Source organism: Orycteropus afer, unplaced genomic scaffold, assembly GCF_000298275.1.
Source record: "Orycteropus afer afer isolate SDZICR_OR568_19922 unplaced genomic scaffold, OryAfe1.0 scaffold00588, whole genome shotgun sequence".
Taxonomy (NCBI): domain Eukaryota; kingdom Metazoa; phylum Chordata; class Mammalia; order Tubulidentata; family Orycteropodidae; genus Orycteropus; species Orycteropus afer.
In genome coordinates this window covers 1,356,674-1,375,522 of record NW_006922175.1, presented here as the reverse complement: position 1 = coordinate 1,375,522, position 18,849 = coordinate 1,356,674, and the positions used below count along the sequence as shown (strand labels likewise).

Here is an 18,849-nt window from a genome sequence, read left to right as displayed (position 1 = left end):
GGAGAAGATCTGCCTTCTTAGAACAGAGCAGACATTATTGATGTGGACAGAGTAAAGCTTTCAGGATCCCCATTTGCTGATGTAGCATGTCTCAAGATGAGAAGAAGTAGCTGCAAACATCTATTAATATTCAGAACATGGAATGTATGAAGTATGAATCTAGGAAAATTGGAAGTTGTTGAAAATGAAACGGAACACATAAAGATGGATATCTTAGGGATTCAAAAAGCCAAACTCACTGAAGTCAAGTCAGATCCAACTCATAGTGACCCCACCTTGTGTTTCTGAGGCAGTATCACTAACAGAAGCAGATTGCCCAAACTTCCTTCCAAGAAGTGGTTGGTGGGTTTGAAGCGGGGTTTGAACCACTAGACTTCTGGTTACCAGTGAAAAGGACTGGTTTTGGCCATTTTGAATCAGATGATCTACTATGCCAGGAATGACAAATTGAAGAAGAATGGTATGGCATTCATCGTCACAAAGAATGTATCAAGATCAATCCTGAAGTACAATGCTGTCAGTGATAAGATAATATCCATATACCTAACAGGAAGACCAGTTAATATTACTATTATTCAAATTTACGCACAAACCACCAAAGCCAAAGATGAGGAAATTGGAGGTGTTCACCAACTTCTTCAGTCTGAAATTGACTGAACATGCAGTCAATATGTGTTAATTATCACTGGTGATTGGAATGCAAAAGTTGGAAATAAAGAAAACTCATGGGCAGTTGGAAAATGTGGCCTTGATGATAGAAATGGCACTGCATATCACATGATAGAATTTTGGAAGACCAATGACCTATTCATTGTAAATACCTTTTGTCAATAACACAAATGGCGGCTATACACATGGACTTTGCCAGATGGAATACACAGGAATCAGACTGAGTACATCTGTGTCAATAGGCGATGGAGAAGCTGAACATGGTAAGTTCAGCTAAAACAAGGCCAGAAGCTGACTATAGAACAGACCATCAACTGCTCACCTAGAAGTTCAAGTTGAAGCTGACAACAATTAAAACAAGTCCATTAGAGAAAAAATATGGCCTTGATTATATCCCTCCTGAACTTAGAGACCTTCAAAAGAATAGGTTTGATGCACTGAACATCAATGACCAAAAACAAGAAGAGCTGTGGGATGACCTCAAGAACATCATCCATGAAGAAAGCAAACGTCATAAAAAAGACAGGAAAGGAAGAAAAGACCAAAACGGATGTCAGAAGAGACTCTGAAACTTGCCCTTGAATCGAGAATAGTTAAAGCAGATGGAAGAATTAACAGGATAAAAGAAATGAACAGAAGATTTCAAAGAGCAGCTTGAGAAGACAAAGTCAATTATTAAAATGAAATGTGCAAAGACTGGAGTTGGAAAACCAAAAGGGAAGAATACACTCTGCATTTCTCAAGCTGAAAGAACTGAAGAAAAAATTCATGGCTCGAATTGTAATATTGGAAGATTCTGTGCAAAAAATATTGAATGATGCAGGAAACATCAAAAAAAAAAGGTAGAAGGAATACAGAGTCATTATACTGAAAAGAATTGGTTGATATTCATTTATTTCAGGAGGTGGTTTATGATCAAGAACTAATGGTACTTAAGGAAGAAGTCGAAGCTGCACTGGGGGAATTGGTGAAAAACAAGGCTCTAGGAATTGACACAATACCCATTGAGATGATTCAACAAACAGATGCCACACTGGAGGCACTTACTTGTCTATTCCAAGTAATTTGGAGGACAGCTACCTGGCCAACTGACTGGAAGAGATCCATATTTGTACCCACTCCAGAAATAGGTGATCCCACAGAATGTGGAAATTATCAAACAGTATCATTGATATCACACACAAGTAATATCTTGTTGTTGTTGTTGTTGTTGTTATTTGCCGTCGAGTCAGCCCCAACTCATAGCAACCCCTTCTTGGGTTTCCAAGGCAGTATCACTTCGGAAGTAGGATTGCCCAACCTTCCTTCCGAGGAGTGGCTCGTGGGTTTGAACTGCCAGCCTTCTAGTTAGCAGTCAAGCGCCTTAGGCACTATGCTACCAGAGCTCCTAAGTAATATCTTACTGAAGATAATTCAGAAACGATTGCAGGAATATATTGACAGAGAACTTCCAGAAATGCAAGCTGGATTTAGAAGGGGATGTGGAGCATGGGATACCATAGCTGATATCAGATGGATCTTGACTGAAATAAAGATTACCAGAAAGATGTTTACTTCTGTTTTATTGATTATACAAAGGCATTCGATTGTGTGCATCATAACAAATTGTGGATAAAACTGAGAAGAATGGGAATTCCAGAACACTTAATTGTACTCATGAGGATCTGTATATAGACCAGGAGGCTGTCTTTCAAACAGATTGAGGGGATACTACATGGTTTAAAATCAGGAAGGGAGTGTGTCAGAATTGTATCCTTTCACCATACTTATTCAATCTGTATGCTGAGCAAATAATCTGAGAAGCTAGACTATATGAAGAAGAATATGACCTCAGGATTGGAGGAAGGCTCATTAGCAACCTATGATATGCAGATGACACAACTTTGCTTGCTGAAAGTGAGGATGACTTGGAGCACTTACTTATGAAAATTAAGACTACAGTCTGCAGTATGGATTACACCTCAATCTAAAGAAAACAAAAATCCTCACAACTGGACCGATAAGCAGCATCACAATAGATGGAGAAAAGACTGAAGTTGTCAAAGACTTCATATTGGTTCTACAATCAACATCAGTGGAAGCAGCTGTCAAGACATCAAAAGATGCATTGCATTGGGAAATTGTGTTGCAAAAGACTTCTTGCAAGTGCTTAAGAGCAAAGATATCTCCTCAAAAACTGAGATGCACCTAACCCAAACCATAGTATTTTCAATCACCTCATATGGATCTGAGAGCTGGACAATGAACAAGGAAGATTGAAGAAGAGTTGATGCTTTTGAGTTACTCTTGGCAAATAATGCTGAAAATACCATGGACTGCTAAAGGAACTAACAAATCTGTCATGGAAGAAGTTCAGCTGGAATGCTCCTTGGAAGAGAGAATGGCCAGACTTCATCTCATCTACTTTGGTCATATTATCAGAACGGACCTTTCTCTAGAGAAGGATGGCATGCTTGGTAAAATTGAGGGTCAACAAAAGAAGGAAAGGCCCTCAACATGATGTATTGGCACAGTGATTGCAGTGATGGGCTCACTTATAGTAGGGATAGTAAGGCTGTCACAGGACTGCGCAGTGTTTCATTCTGTTGTAGATAAGGTTGCTATGAGTCGGAGATGACACGACAACACATAACAACAAAACAACAACAGCTATTGTTTATTGTCCCATCATTTGCAATACTTTATAATATAAATGGCATAATTTATTTTTTTAAATAAAATTTGCCCTTATTATTATTCATATTAATTAATTAATTTTGCTCTTGGCCAAGGATTTACTTTCAGGGGAGAGAATAAAAATAGTTGTTAGTAGTAGTGTTACATAGTTACATGGTAAATCTGATGTTTTTAAAAATTATAGTTTGGGAAGTCATTTTAACTGTGGCTGTTAAAATGCAGACAATTTATTCCAAGTTCTAAGAACAATCAACTTGCAGCAAAGAAGAAAATAACATAGTCAAATATGGATTGTAGTAGAAAGAAATCCTTATCCTGTGACCTCCATTGTTGTTGTTGTTGTTGTTATTTGCCGTCAAGTCGGCCCTGACTCATAGCGACCCCTCCTTGGGTTTCCAAGGCAGTATCACTACGGAAGTAGGATTGCCCAACCTTCCTTCCAAGGAGTGGCTGGTGGGTTTGAACCGCCAGCCTTCTGGTTAGCAGTCATATAGGTTACATAATTGCAGTGAGTCTCCATTTCCTATCTAAGTATATAGGCAAGTAATATCTATGGCCTCAGTTACCATACCGCGGAATTTTAATAAGGCTTAGCCCTAAAACACCCACTGTCATAGCAACCCTATAGGACAGAATAGAACTGCCCTCTAGAGTGTCCAAGGCTTCACAACTTTAATACTGCCTCATCTTTCTCCCACAGAGGAACTTGTGGATTTGAATCTCCAATCTTTTGACTACAAGCTGAATTATTTGACCACTACACCACCAAAACAGAAGAATAACAAATAGACCAATCCAATGGCATTGAGCGTATTGTGACTAATAGTGACCACTACTGGGTTTCCAAGGCTGTAAATCTTCAGGGAAATAGAATGCCCCATCTTCCTTCCTCTTATGGAGCAGCTGCTGGGTTTGAACCACTGACCAGGTTAGCAACCAAATGCCTTACCCACCACACCATTAAAGCTCTTTAATATGGCTATATACTATGGTTTTTGAGATTCTATAATTCAAAATTATTATTTTTTACTGAATCTCTTAAAACTCATTTTTAAATGAAACACACCACTGGGAATTGAGCTTTCAAGTTTACAACATATTTTGTTGTTGTTAGGTGCAATTGAGTTGATTCCAACTCACAGAGACCCCAGGGGACAGAGTAGAACTACCCCCTAGGGTTTTCTTAGCTGTATTCTTTACAGAAGCAGATCATCGGGTCTTTCCACTGCAGAACCACAGAGTGGGTTTTGCATCATCAGCTAAAACCAAAAATGAATCCCATTGCCACAGAGTCTATTCTGATTCATAGGGACTCTATAGGACATTATTAAACTGCCCCCTAGGGTTTCCTAGGTTATAAATGTTTCCTGAAGTGTACTGCACATCTTTCTCCCATGAATCGGCTGGTGAGTTTGAACCGCCAACTTTTTCATTAACAGCCTAGTGCAAAGTAATGCTGTTTAGAGTAGATCAAGTATATGAAGGTTAGAAGAAGGAGGAAGCTAGGAATATGAAATACTTCCAGAATATGGAAGCAATGGTCAAGGAGAGCTGAATCTGGAAGGAAATATCAGAATACACATTTGCACCTACTGCAATGGTGGGGCAGTTTGAGAGATGGAAAGGGACTCAGCACATCAAAAACAGAGAACACCATGAAAAATTTTACTCAGAGCCCTATTGCAAATATTAAAACAAAAACCAATATCCTTCTTTCTAAGTATTCTGTTTCATGAATTATTTGCTATGTTGTAAACAATCTACATGGTGCCAGAGGAAAAGTTATGTAAAATATTTTCACTTATTTCTATAGTTCTCTGCCATGTGAGTCTAATTTGGATTTTAGTGTAATTTCAACATAGTTTTTATGGCTTAATAAAACTTGTATACATTAAAATGCTATTAAACTGTTACACATGGTTAATAATACTTATGGACTTCTGAAAGCAGCTATTATTAAACTGAACAAAGTCATTAATGTCTGTGAACATTGCATTAGACTATAAAGTTCAAAACAGATGTTTAACTGTATTTAGAGAATAGTCATGATATCTGGCAATATATGTTTCTTCACTTTATAACATTTTTATATATTCTTGTTATATTTTGTGTTTTAAATCAAGAGTATGGTAATAAAAAAAATAAAAAACAAATGCATTAGTTTCTAGTATTGACTTTCCCACTGATTATGACTTTTGTCTAGTCTAGGAAGCTGACATTGTATAAAGTTCCTTAGGTCTTTGATTCTTAATCTCTATAATAACTAAAATACTAAAAGTATTTTCTATAATATCTTGCAGCTCTGAAATCCGTTGAGTCAATAATAAATATCTATTTGAGTTTGCAACTAGAAATGTCATAACTAGAAATTAAATTTTTTCATCAAAGAGATATTCTAAATTATTTTAGTTAAGAAATAGAATCTGCAAATAACAGACACTGACAGCCTCATCATTTATAAGTCAAAGTCATGTTTCTTTATTTGACAAGCAAAAATTGGTACTTTCTCATTGTTGTTGTTATGTGCCATTGAGTTGGACCCGACTCATAGTGACTCCTCCTTGGGTTTCTGAGGCGGTATCACTACAGAAGTAGATTGCCCCATCTTCCTTCCAAGGAATGGCTGGTGGGTTTGAACTGCCAGCCTTCTGGTTAGCAGTCAAGTGCTTTAGGCACTATGCTACCAGAGCTCCTACTTCCTCATTAGACAATATAAATTTAATCATCAAGTATATGAATTTTTTATTAAATATATTATTAAAATAAGTTTAAAATCTATTTCCAGTTTCCAAGGAATCATCTAAAATATGGCTATAGAATAACTTGAACTTTGTGTTTTACTGTGTAACTAACAGTTCAGTAACTGTTTATGTAAAACTAATTCTGATAAACTTTCCTTGGCATAATTTACTTCTATTTCAACACCACATAGGGTCTCAAAAAGGAGCTCAGGTGGTATAGTGGGTAAGGCATTTGGCTGCTAACCAGAATGTTGATGGCTCAAACCTACCAGCTGCTCCATGGAAAGAAGGTGAGGCAATCTACTTCCATGAAAATTTATAGCCTTGGCAACACAGTGGGGGTCACTATGAGTCAGAATCAATTTGAATCAAAGACATAAGGAGCTTTATACAATGTCAGCTTCCTAGACCAGACAAAAGTTATAATCAATTTGCTGGGTTTGTTTTTTGCTCAGGGTCTCAAAAGTTTGTTGTTATATTTGCTCATGGGTCATAAAGAAACTAGCCAGCAGTAGATTAATAGTTATTTATTTTATCATGTTTCAAGGATCAAATCCAAAAAATTACTCATAATAACATTACTTTTTTCTATTTAAAGATGTCATCTATATATTTCTAAATTCACCTACTGCTTCTAGAAAAAGAAAAAATGGTATTTATTATTTTTATTATGTATAACTATAATATTTATAAAATAATAAAATCTCTTCATGAGAAAAATATGTAATGAAAACACTAAAAAACTGAAGCATCTCAGACCTAGAGAAGCCCCATATTCAATACCTAAAGAGAGGTGATGTTTAAATGGACCCATTCCTTCTCAGCAATTTCAGTGTAGATGCATGCAATCAAAGCATATGAATTGAAAATACATTTTCTCAAGTGTGCTTCTGTATGCTTTCCCCCAGTTCATCAATCAATCAGGCCTATTATTTTAAACTGCCCTGCAGACAAAAAAAATAACTCAGGGAAGAAGAGCCTGGCCAATAGAGTTGGGATATAGAGGCAGTCCTAGGAGATTTCAGGGCAGTAACAATGAATGTCAATAAAGACAACATAAAAACTGGGTGTTAACTAAGATTCTGAATCCACTGAAAAATTCCGTAACAAAAAGAAGTTACGTTTATTCATAAGAACTTTGAGAAAAACTAAACTCTAGGAAAATAATGTTTTGCTATGTGGACATCTCATTTATTAGGAAAACACATACCTAAATAAAAGTTGATACAAAATGAAAATTAAAATAGAATAAATATTCTCATAAGAAAAATATTCAAGAAACCAGCCTGAGAACTAAATTTTAGATTTTAAAGGAATAATAAAACTTAACCCTCATTGCCATGGAATCAAATTCCAACTCACAGCAAACCTATAGAACAGAAAAGAACTGCTTCAGAGGGTTTCCAAGGTTGTGATTTTCATGGAAGTCGACTACCACGTCTTTCTCCTGAAGAGCTGCTGATGGGTTCAGATAGACTAACCTTTTGTTTAGCAACCTAGTGCTTAACCACGGCACCACCACAGATCCTTCTAGGTAAACAAAGACTCAAAAACAGAGAAAAAGAGGAATGGATGGAAAACAGAATTTTGAATTTGTAATACACCTCTAAGGAAAGTTGGGCAGTCTACTTCCGTAGTGATACTGCAGAAACCCAAGGAGGGGTCGCTATGAGTAGGATCTGACTCAACGGCACATAACAACAACAACAATATACAATATGTTAGCTCTACAGTAACCAAGGAAGAATGAAGAATGAGTGAATCAATGTTAACCATATATAATCATATTGGTATTATAATATGTAATATTCTTATATAGTAATATTATAAGGAATAATGTAAAAAAAAAAAAAAAAAAAAAAAAATTACCAGATTTGAAGAAATAAATAAAAGAGGAAAGATATAGCACATGCCACAAATTCTAATGAAATGTTTACATTTAAAAGATAAAAAAGTAGGGGATTTAATTGTAATAGTTCTCTAATATATCCCAGATATTAAGATAAGTATTTTACACATATTATCTAGTTAAAGAAATTTAAAACTTTGTCAACTTTAATGAATTTATTTACTATAAATAAATAACCCAGGAGAGGTAGAGAACATACTACATACTCTAATGAAATATTTAAAACTTGAAAATGTAGATAATTAAGTTATAATAATCTATTATATCTCAGTCATTGTAAGTATTTTATACATGTTTTCTAGTTAGAGAAACAAAATACTTTGTCAATTTCCATGAATCAAATGAATCAAGTGCATTGTTAAAATGTAATTTTCATGAAAATAGGCCAGCCTCTGAGTTATCTTCTGCAATGATGGACTGAAAGCAACACAACAGTATGTTTGCATAATCCGTAGTCAAAGTTAGGATGTAGGAAACTGGTACTTTGCCAAGTTATAAGTCATATGTAAAGCCACAACATAACAAAATGTTTCCAAGTTGGCAATTTCAAATTTACTGGACAATTCTAAAGAGTTTTCCACTGTGATTTAGCATAAAATTTCAACTAGAAGAAAACTGATTGCACTAAATTCATTAGGCAACTGGTACTACACATTATTCTGCAGATGACTGACAGTTGAAATCTTTTCATAAAGAAGTTTTAATCAACAATAAAATTTTATGATAAATACCCTTAATGTGCAAAGTTACAGGTTTTGTTAATTATTTGACCAACAAAAAACAAACAAAATTTAGAAAGATACATCGTTGAATAAACTAACAATGAAAATGGAGATTTTCATAAATTTAACGGTATTTTTAAAAAATTTTTGGAACAAAATGAGGATATAATTTAAGGAAAATTATTTTATGAGGTTATTAAGAGTGAGATTTGCCTTTATGATTAAATTTTGAAGAATACAAAATAAGACTCAAAACAATAAATTTAATTTTTCCATGAAAAAAATGGTTATTTTAATATGGTTTTAAATTAATACATCATAAGTTAACCCATAACCCATACACAAGTCTGATGATTTACCTTGTAAAGCATTCTTTCCTCTAGTATGAGTTTCCATTTATAAATAACAAAAAACAAAACAAAACAAAACAAAAACAAATCCATTGCCATCAAGTTGATTTTGACTCATTGCAATCCCCATTGCGTTTCCAAGGCTGTAAATCTTTACAGAAGTAGAGTGCCTCATCTTCCTCCAGCGGAGTAGCTGGTGGGTTTGAACAACTAAACTTCAGTTTAGCATCTAAATTCTTCATATAATAAGAAATTACCTAAAGAGAATTCTGACCATAGAAGGCCACATAGAAGCTACATCTCTCAAGGCATTTACTCCTATCTTTCAGGTGCATTGAATCCCCAACAAAAGTGTTTCAGAAAAATTGTTCTTATTTTAAATATAATTTGAATAAATCTGTAGCAGTAATGAATACCTATGTCCCTGGGAGTTATGCCAGGAAAAGAAGCAGGCATATTTAGTTTGAATTCACCCTAACCAGCCCATGGATAATGATCTCCTGAAAAGAGCATTTATAGAGTAGCTTTTAGAATGTTTGATTAAACAAACATTTACAGGTTATAAAAACATACATTTTCCTTTAATGGTCATTTATTTCCATGATAAGTTTTGTTATTTTTATCAAAGAAAAATAATTTCTATGAATGAAACTCTGGTTTATAACATTGTATTCATTGGATATTAATGTTTAATTTACTGTTGCCAAACATAATCCGGGCACTGATTTGGTTATATTGAAGTTACTTGCACTTGTCAGTTTTACAATTTTGTTTAACACAGTTACCATTGACATTAGAAACTCCCCATATTTTCCCAATCCACCAGAATAAAACAAGTCAAGCTCATGCTCAAAAATAAAAAAGAGAAATAAAATTTCATATCTGCCTATCTATGTACCTAGATACACACACCCACACACAAATATTGTAGCAAAGATGGAATATGTAATAGTAGATGTGTAGTAACAAACACTTCCTACATGTGCTAAATGAAAATCTTATAATCTTTATGTGAAATTAACATCTATGTCTGCACCACATATACCCAAAATAAAATGATTAAATAGAAATTAAATGAATAAATTTGTATAAACATGCCCTACATATCGAAGAAAGAAAATATGAGTGTGTTCCTACCAATTATAAGGTAGAACATATTAATAACCTAAAGAGAAATGATTGACAAAAATATCAAAATACACATATAGTTCATGAATAAATAATTATATACCAAAATATACATGGTAAACCAAAATTAATCATTTTGTTTGCAGATTTTCACTCCATACTTGCCTATCACAAATCAGATGGAAACAGATGAAAAGAGGTAAAATACATAAATATTTTAAAACCTAGGTTCAAGTAGCATGTAAAAATTAGATCACAGCTAAATTCTGAAGTATCTAAGCAATTATATATATACATATGCGTATATATGTGTATAGATAGATATGATTAGAGATAAAAAATGAACTGAAAATTCATCTCCTAAGACATTAAAAAAAGTAGTTGAAACAATTAGCAGCAAGAATGCAGTGATAAGATTTTAAAATTCTAAGAAGTAAAAATTTTCATCAGTTCTTCATTTGCTTGAAGACAGGCAATGACAGAAATGAATTTCTAATTTAGTTTTATACTATAAATTTGCATATTTTATAAATAATTATTGTAATATATTTAAGAAAAAAATAAAATCCAATTCTACCCAGGAAAAAAGATATTTAACAAATATAAAATGAATGGTTATATTGAGAAATCAAACCATAAGATTATTATAAAGACATGGGTAATTGGAAAAAATATAAGCATTTTATTTTTCATTACTATTAAATGTAAATCTGTAATTACAATTTTAAGATAAACTTTAAAATTTGTGTCTATATTTCAACAAGTACTAGCAAGATATGTATAAGCTCTCTTCATTATATGTTAATTGTATATAAATCAATACTGACCTGCAGGAAAAGGTCTTTCCTGGACCATCAACACAAATTCCTCCATTAAGACAGAGTACCCGATCCAGGTCAGGCTCAGCACAACTATCAATATCTATTTCACAATATATGCCAGTGAATCCACTTGGACAAATGCAAGTAAATTCATCTATCAGCTTCTGACAGAGGGCTTCATTCACACAAGGAATTGATGTGCAGTCCTAAATGAAGAAATAGAGAGCAGGCTGAAGAGGTCAACAATGACACTACAGAGGTGTGTTCCTTAGAACAACCAAAAGAGACCAAAAGGGCAGAATTTGCTCAGGGATAAATCTAAGAAGGCAGGAATGCATAAGAAAGAAGGCCAAAGGAAAATGGTGACCATAGGGAAGAAATGGGAAAAGAGTGTGCTACTATGTTGTAGGACTGTATCAATGTCATGAAACAAAATGGGTATGAACTGCCGAGTGGAAAACGAATTTGCTCTGTAAACTTCCATGCAAATTGCAATAAAAGGTTAAAAAAAATTGATTTTTTATGGTATACCTTATACAGTGCCTTAATCTGGTATGACATAATTTTTCAGTGTAATATCAACTTGAAAAATATTTGCACCTGTTATTCTGAGAAATAATTAATTAAAAGTGGTTTTAAAATTTATTTTCAATGTGTTATATATACAAGATTACTTAATAAATATAAACTAATTTGAATTATTTGTTTTCTGGGATCACAAGTTATTATATCCTCAAGACTAATTATATACACAAACATGAAATATTCCGTTAGTATTCTATGCTGAAAGGTGATGATATTCTGGCACTATCATTAATTGATACCTATGCTTATAAACATTAAGTGATTTTTTAAAATTATTAATGATAAAAACTCATACTGACAAGGATAACACAGAAGCCATTGCATTTATATAGTGTATCCGGCAGAAAATTAATGGTTTATCATAATTACCAGAGAGTTTAATTAGTGTCATTTTCAATAGGAAATGGATTGTTCCCTTGAGTATAAAACTTAAGTCATGCCTGGAATCCAGATGGTGATCTCTTACACTCACCCAAGTGATAAAGCTCAATGTACATTCTGATATTTGTTTTACCTTTTCTGAAAATGTGAACTTCCTTAAGCATAACCAAGGGCACTTGGTAGACTTCCTGCAGGTACTGCAGTTATTTTTACAGAATGTAAATGCTGAATTCCACAGGGAGTGGCATGGAAACATGTTTCCATTTCAGCCCTACAGCTGGGTGTATATAGAGAGAATGATTTATTAGAAAGCATTACATAAACTAATTGAATTATATCTCTCATGGGAAGAAAGGGATAGTTTCTAAGACTGCCAAAAATTCTGTCTCTAGGGTTTACAAGAATCTTTTACTAAATTAATTAGAAGGCTTAATGGGAAATACAAAAGCAATTTCTTTTTTTAGAGAAAATCAAATTGTCATTCAAAGTTCTTGATCTTTTTGGTTCAAAAGTTAAGGAGAATGCTTTTTCATTTGTTCATCATCATTTATATTACATTTTTATACCTTCTATTTAATATAATAAAGTGCTTCCCAAGAAGAATTCACTGATTTAATTTCAGAAACTGAAAGAAATAAAAATCTGATGTGTTTAAGAAAGGAAAGGAAGCTAGGAAGAATGTTGCAAGCAAGAGCAATCTAGACAATTAAATTACATCCTCGCACTCCAAAAGCTGCTTTTGTTCAAATGTACCCAAATTGTCATGCCAGAAAATGTACAGAAAAGTTAGGTTAATAAATTATCAATATATTCATTGTAGACTTCTCACCCAGAGCAAACCAGCAGTTAGACAAGTAAATGTGCCTTTTATCTCACTGACAAGGAGCCCTATTGGTGCAAAAGGTTAAATCATAGGTAGGCTGCTAAACTAAAGTTTTGTGATTAAAATCTAACCAGCCACTCCATGGGAGAAAAACCTGGCAAGCTGTTTTCTTAAAGAACACAACCAAGAAAATCCTAAGGGGCAGTTTTACTCTGTCACCTGAGGTCAAAATGAGTGAGAATCAACTTGACAGCACCCAAAAACAACAAGATCTCACTGACAGAAGACATTGTTGTTGTTGTTAAGTGTCATTAAGTCACCTCCTACTCATAGCAACACTATGCACAACAGAAGGAAACAACATCTGGTCCTGAGCCAACTCCATGATTGTTGCTACACTTGAGCTCATCACTGCTGCCACTGTGTCAATCCACCTCGTTGAGGGCCTTCCCCTCTTTCATCGACCCTATACCTTACCAAGCATGACATCCTTCTCCAGGGAATGGTGCCTACTGACAACATGACCAAAGTATGTGAGACTGAGTCTGGCCATTTTGCCTCCAAGGAGCATTCTGGCTTCACTTCCTCCAGGACAGATCTGTTAGCTCTTTTAGCAGTCCACGGTACTTTCAGCATTCTTCACCAGCACCACAAATTAAAAGCATCACCATTTCTTTGGTCTTCCTTATTCATTGTCAAGCTCTCAAATGCATATGAGGCAATTGAAAATACCTAGGCTTGTGTCAGGAGCTCTGGTAGCATAGTACCTAAGGCACTTTACTACTAACCAGAAGGCTGGCAGTTCAAACCCACAGGCCACTTCTCAGAAGGAAGATGGGGCAATCTACTTCCATAGTGATACTGCCTTGGTAACCCAAGGAGGGGTCGCTATGAGTTGGGTCTGACTTGACGGTACATAACAAGAATGACAACAGCAGGCTTGTGTCAGGCACACCTTAGTCCTCAAGGAGAAATCTTTGCTCTTCAGCACTTGAAAGAGGTCCTTTGCAGTGGATTTGCCCAGTGCTGTACGTCATCTGATGTTCTGACTGCTGCTTCCACTGGCCTCGATTTTAGAACCAAGCAATGTGAAGTCTTTGACAATTTCAATCTTTTCTCCATTTATTGTAATACTGCTTTTAGGTCCAGTTGTGAGGATTTTTGTTTTCTTTATATTGAGATGTAATCCATACTGCAGACTGTATTCTTCAATCTTCATCAGTAAGTACTTCAAGTCATTCTCACTTTCAGCAAGCAAAGTTGTGTCATCAGTGTATTGCAGGTTGTTAATGATTCTTCCTCCAGTTCTGATGCCACATTCTTCTTCATATAGTCCAGCTTCTCAGATTATTTGCTCAGCATACAGATTGATTAAATATGGTGAAAGGATATAATCCTGACACAGTCCCTTCTTGATTTTAAACCATGCACTGTCCCCTTGTTCTGTTCAAACGACACCCTCCTGGTCTATGTACAGATTCCTCATGAGTACAATTAAGTGTTCTGGAATTCCCATTCTTTTCAGTGTTATCCACAATTGGTTATGATCCACAATATCAAATGCTTTTGCTTAGACAATAAAACACAAGTAAACATTTTTCTGGTATTCTCTGCTTTGAGCCAAGATCCATCTGACATCAGCAACGATATCCCTCCTTCCACATCCTCTCCTGTATCCAGCTTGCACATCTGGAACTTCTCTGTCAATATACTGCTGCAACCATTTTTGAATTATCTTCAGTAAGATTTCACTTGCATGAGATATTAATGATATTGTTCAATAATTTCCTCATTCTGTGGTTAGTTGGCCAGGTAGCTGTCTTCCAAATCTCTTTGCATAACTGAGTAAATGCCTCCAGCAGGGCATCCGCATGTTGAAACATCTCAATGGGTATTCCATCAATTCCTGGAGACTTGCTCCTTGCCAATTCCCTCAGCACAGCTTTGATCTCTTCCCTCAATACCATTTGTTCTTGAACATATGCAACCTCCTGAAATGGATGAAGATTGCCCAGGTCTTTTTGGTACAGTGACTGTGTATTCCTGCCATCTTTTGATGCTTCCTGCATCATTCAACATTTTGTCCATAGAATCTTTCAAAAGTCCAACTCAAGGCTTAAATTTTTCCTCAGCTTTTTCAGCTTGAGAAATGTCGAGCATGTTCTTCCATTTTGGTTTTCTAACTCCAGCTCTTTGTACATTTCATTATAGTAATTGGCTTATCTGCTCGAGCTGCTCTTTGAAATCTTAAGTTCAGCTCTTAATCTTGTAATTTCTTCCATTTGCTTTAGCTATTCTCCACTCAAGGGCAAGTTTCAGAGTCTCTCTTCTGACATCCATGTTGGTCTTTTCTTTCTTTCTAGTATTTTTAATGACCTCTTGCTTTCTTCATGGATGATGCTCTTGATGTCATCCCAAAATTCTTCTGGTTTTTGGTCATTGATGTTCAATGCATCATATATATTCTTTAGATGGTCTCTAAATCCAGGAGGGATATATTTAAGATCATATTTTGGCTCTTATGGACTTGTTTTAATTGTCTTCAACTTCAAGTTGAACTTGCATATGAGCAGTTGATGGTCTGTTCCACAATCAGCTCCTGGCCTGTTATTGGCTGAAGATATTGAGCTTTTCCATTGTTTCTTGCCTCAGATGTAGTCAGTCTGATTCCTGTGCGTTCTACCTAGTGAAGTTCAAGTGTGTAACTACTGTTTGTGTTGTTGAAAAAAGGTATTTGTAATGAATAAGTCATTGGACTTGCAAAATTCTATCATGCGATCTCCAGTGTTATTTCTGTCATCAAGGCCAAATTTTCCAATTAGTGGTGATTCTTCTTTGCTTCCAACTTTTTCATTCCAATCACCAGTGATATGCAATACATCTTGGTTGCATGTTCAGTCAATTTCAGTCTGCAGAAGTTGATAAAAATCTTTAATTTCCTCATCTTTTGATTTGGTGTTTGGTGAATAAATTTGAATAATAGTCATATTAACTGGTCTTCCTTGTAGGTGTATGGATATTATCCTATCACCGACAGCATTGTACTTCAGGACAGATCTTGAAACATCCTTTGTGATGAGATGATGAATGCCACGCCATTCCTCTTCCAACTGTTATTCCAGCACAGTAGATCAGATAGTTGTCTGATTCAAAATGGCTAAAACCAATCCATTTCAGCTCACTAATGCCTAGGATATCAATCTTTATGCATTCCATTTCATTTTTGACTACTTCCAATTTTTCTAGAATACTTCATACATTCCATGTTCTGATTATTAATGGATGTTTGCAGCTGTTTCTCCTCAATTTGAGTCATGCCATGTCAGCACATGGAGGTCCTCAAAGGCTTACTTTATCTATATTGTTAAGATTGGTTCTATTGCAATGAGGAAGCTCTTTCCCAGTCCTATTATGAGTGCCTTCCAACCCAAGGGGCGCTAGTCTTCCAACACTGAGTCAGATATTGTTTCCAAGCTACTCATAAAGTTGCCCAGTAATGTATCAGACAGTGTTGCTCTGCTATTCATAATGTTTTCCCTGGCCAATTTTTGAGAAGTGGATGGTCTCCTCTTTCTTCCTAGTCTCTCTTAGTCTGTAAGGTACGTTGAAACCTGTGTACCATGTGCAACTCTGCTGGTGTCTGAAACACCAGAGCACAGCCTCAAGCCTCACAGCAATGTACAAGCTTTACAGGATGACAGACTGACAGTGTGTCTCCCTTAGCTGTTGGAAACCTCTGAACTCTCCTCTTACCTAATTCCTACCTGATACCCACCAGTCTGTGGTCCCTACCGCTCCTGGTCCCTCCCTTTCCTGGCTCTAGGGGGCTTGGAGCCTAGCCTTACCTCCCGCCCCTTTTAACCTGGATATCCTGCCACTTGTGAGGTCCCTGAAGCCAGAAGACATTAGGACAGAAGACATTAGGGCCCTGTCTAATCCCTGCAAAAGCTATTAAGCTTCTCAGAGTCATCCAAGTCTTTCATAGCTCAGAGTGAAAACTACTAATCTAGTCCAAAAACAAACAAAAAACAAACAAACAAAAAAAACTCACTGCTGTTGAGTCAGATCCGACTCATGATGACTGCTCCTTGGGTTTCCAAGGCAGTATCATATGGAAGTAGATCGCCCAGTCTTCCTTCTGAGGAGTGGCTGGTGGGTTTGAACCCCAGACTTCTTGTTAGCAATTAAATTCCTTAGGTATTATGCCACCAGAGCTCCCCTAACCTAGTCCAGGTTTTCTCAAACTTAAAATGTATACAAATACCCTGGAAAGTTTGTTAAATTGCAGATTCTAGCTCAATAAGGAGCTCTGGTGGCATAGTGCCTAAGGCATTTGCTAACCAGAAGATGGGTGGTTCAAACCCACCAGCCTCTCCTTGTAAGGAAGATTGGGGAATCTATTTCTGTAGAACTACTAGCTCAGAAAACCAAGGACGGGTGGCTGTGAGTTGGAACAACTCGACTGCAGTGAATAGGTTTGGTGTGGGGTCTAATTTTCTCCATTCCTAACAAACACCCAGGTGATCCTGTTGCTGTGATCAAATGGACCAAACAATGAGTAATCAGACTTCAGTCCAACAGCTTCATTTCACTCACGGGGATGAGGATGAGCACAAAGGTGTTAAGAGTGAGTTCTCTAGATTTTTATAGTAAGACTGTGATGAAACTATACCATCTACACACTATTCTGAGTTCCAACTAAGGCTCATCCTACTAACAGTGATTTCTCTCTCAGAGGAATTTGTTGACCTCTAAAGTACATGATAAACATTTAATATCCCTACGATTTGCTTCTAATATATCTTCACTTGCTTTTGTCTTATTTTTTTAAAACTTTAAACTTAACATGGCTGAATGTGGGACTGAAGAAGCTAATGGGCTTCAGAGTTTGATTAACTCTCAATTTAATCTGACTTATGATTTTCTTTCTATTTTTGTAAAGATATATATAAGGAGCTCTGGTGGTTCACCAGCTAAGCCATTTGGGTGCTATCAAAAAGGTTGGTAGTTCAAACCCACCTGATGCTCCAAGTGAGAAAGATAAGGCTGTCTGCTTTTATGAAGATTTACAGCCTTAGACACCCCACGGGGCCATTCCACTCCATCTGTGGGTTGGGTTCACAATGAATCAGAATTCACTTAATGGCACTAGGTGGTGGTGGTAAAAAACTATCTATCTTAATTTATTGTTATAGATATAGATATAAAACACAATATTTGCCAAGTCAATGTTTTTCATATGTACAATTTAGGGATATTTATTGCATTAATCATGTGAAACCATCACCTATAATAATTGCTAAATTTCCCATCTTCCAGACTTACAACATTTTGTTGTGGAAAATTCAGGGATTTGCTTTATCATTTTGACAAGTGAAACAAAATAATAAGATATCAAAATTAAGATTCTTACCATAAATCTTAATTTTATATCTTATTGAAAAAGCATGTGATGGTATTTCTGGGAAGAAAGGTTATTTAAGGAAACAAACAAAACCTTAGTCCCAGAAATAACCTAGAAAGTACATATAGATTGAATATAGGGAAGAGAAGTACATCAGGGACAAAACTACAAAAACCAAACAAAATTCCCTGCCTCAAGTCGATTCTGACTCCTATCGACCCTGTAGGATAGAACAGAAATGCCTCATAGGATATCCAAGGCCGTAAATCTTTATAGAAACAAACTGTTTCATCTTTCTCCCCTCAGAGCAGCTATGTAAGAAACTACCTACAATGCAAATTCACAAAGTAAACTTCAAGATTTTTTGTCAGAAAATGTACAGTCTCAAAAATACTAAAAAACAAAAAAAGTTACTATGCACTCCTATTTTCACAAGAGAATTGCAGAAGAATTCTAAAGTTCATATTCAAACTCTCAGTGCTCCAGATTGAGGGTTTCAGGTATGAAGTGTTGTCCAAAAGGTTGTAAACACTTTGATTAGATGTGACTAAGGAAACTGTAGCACTTTAATGGATATATGGTTGGTGTTTGTGGTCAGGAGAGAATGCGGAAGGGAGTGCAATTCCTTTTGTCTCTACCT

At 35.6% G+C, this 18,849-nt stretch overlaps 1 protein-coding gene across 1 annotated transcript in view; it reads right to left on the bottom strand.

Moving 5' to 3' along the window:
- Positions 1-18,849, bottom strand: part of LOC103210321 (protein eyes shut homolog) — a gene marked incomplete at its 3' end in the record, with an annotated part of 1,289,761 nt that overhangs the window by 282,428 nt on the left and 988,484 nt on the right. The window contains 1 exon segment of the mRNA XM_007956242.1: positions 11,023-11,222. Within this exon segment, the coding sequence (XP_007954433.1) occupies positions 11,023-11,222 (200 nt within the window).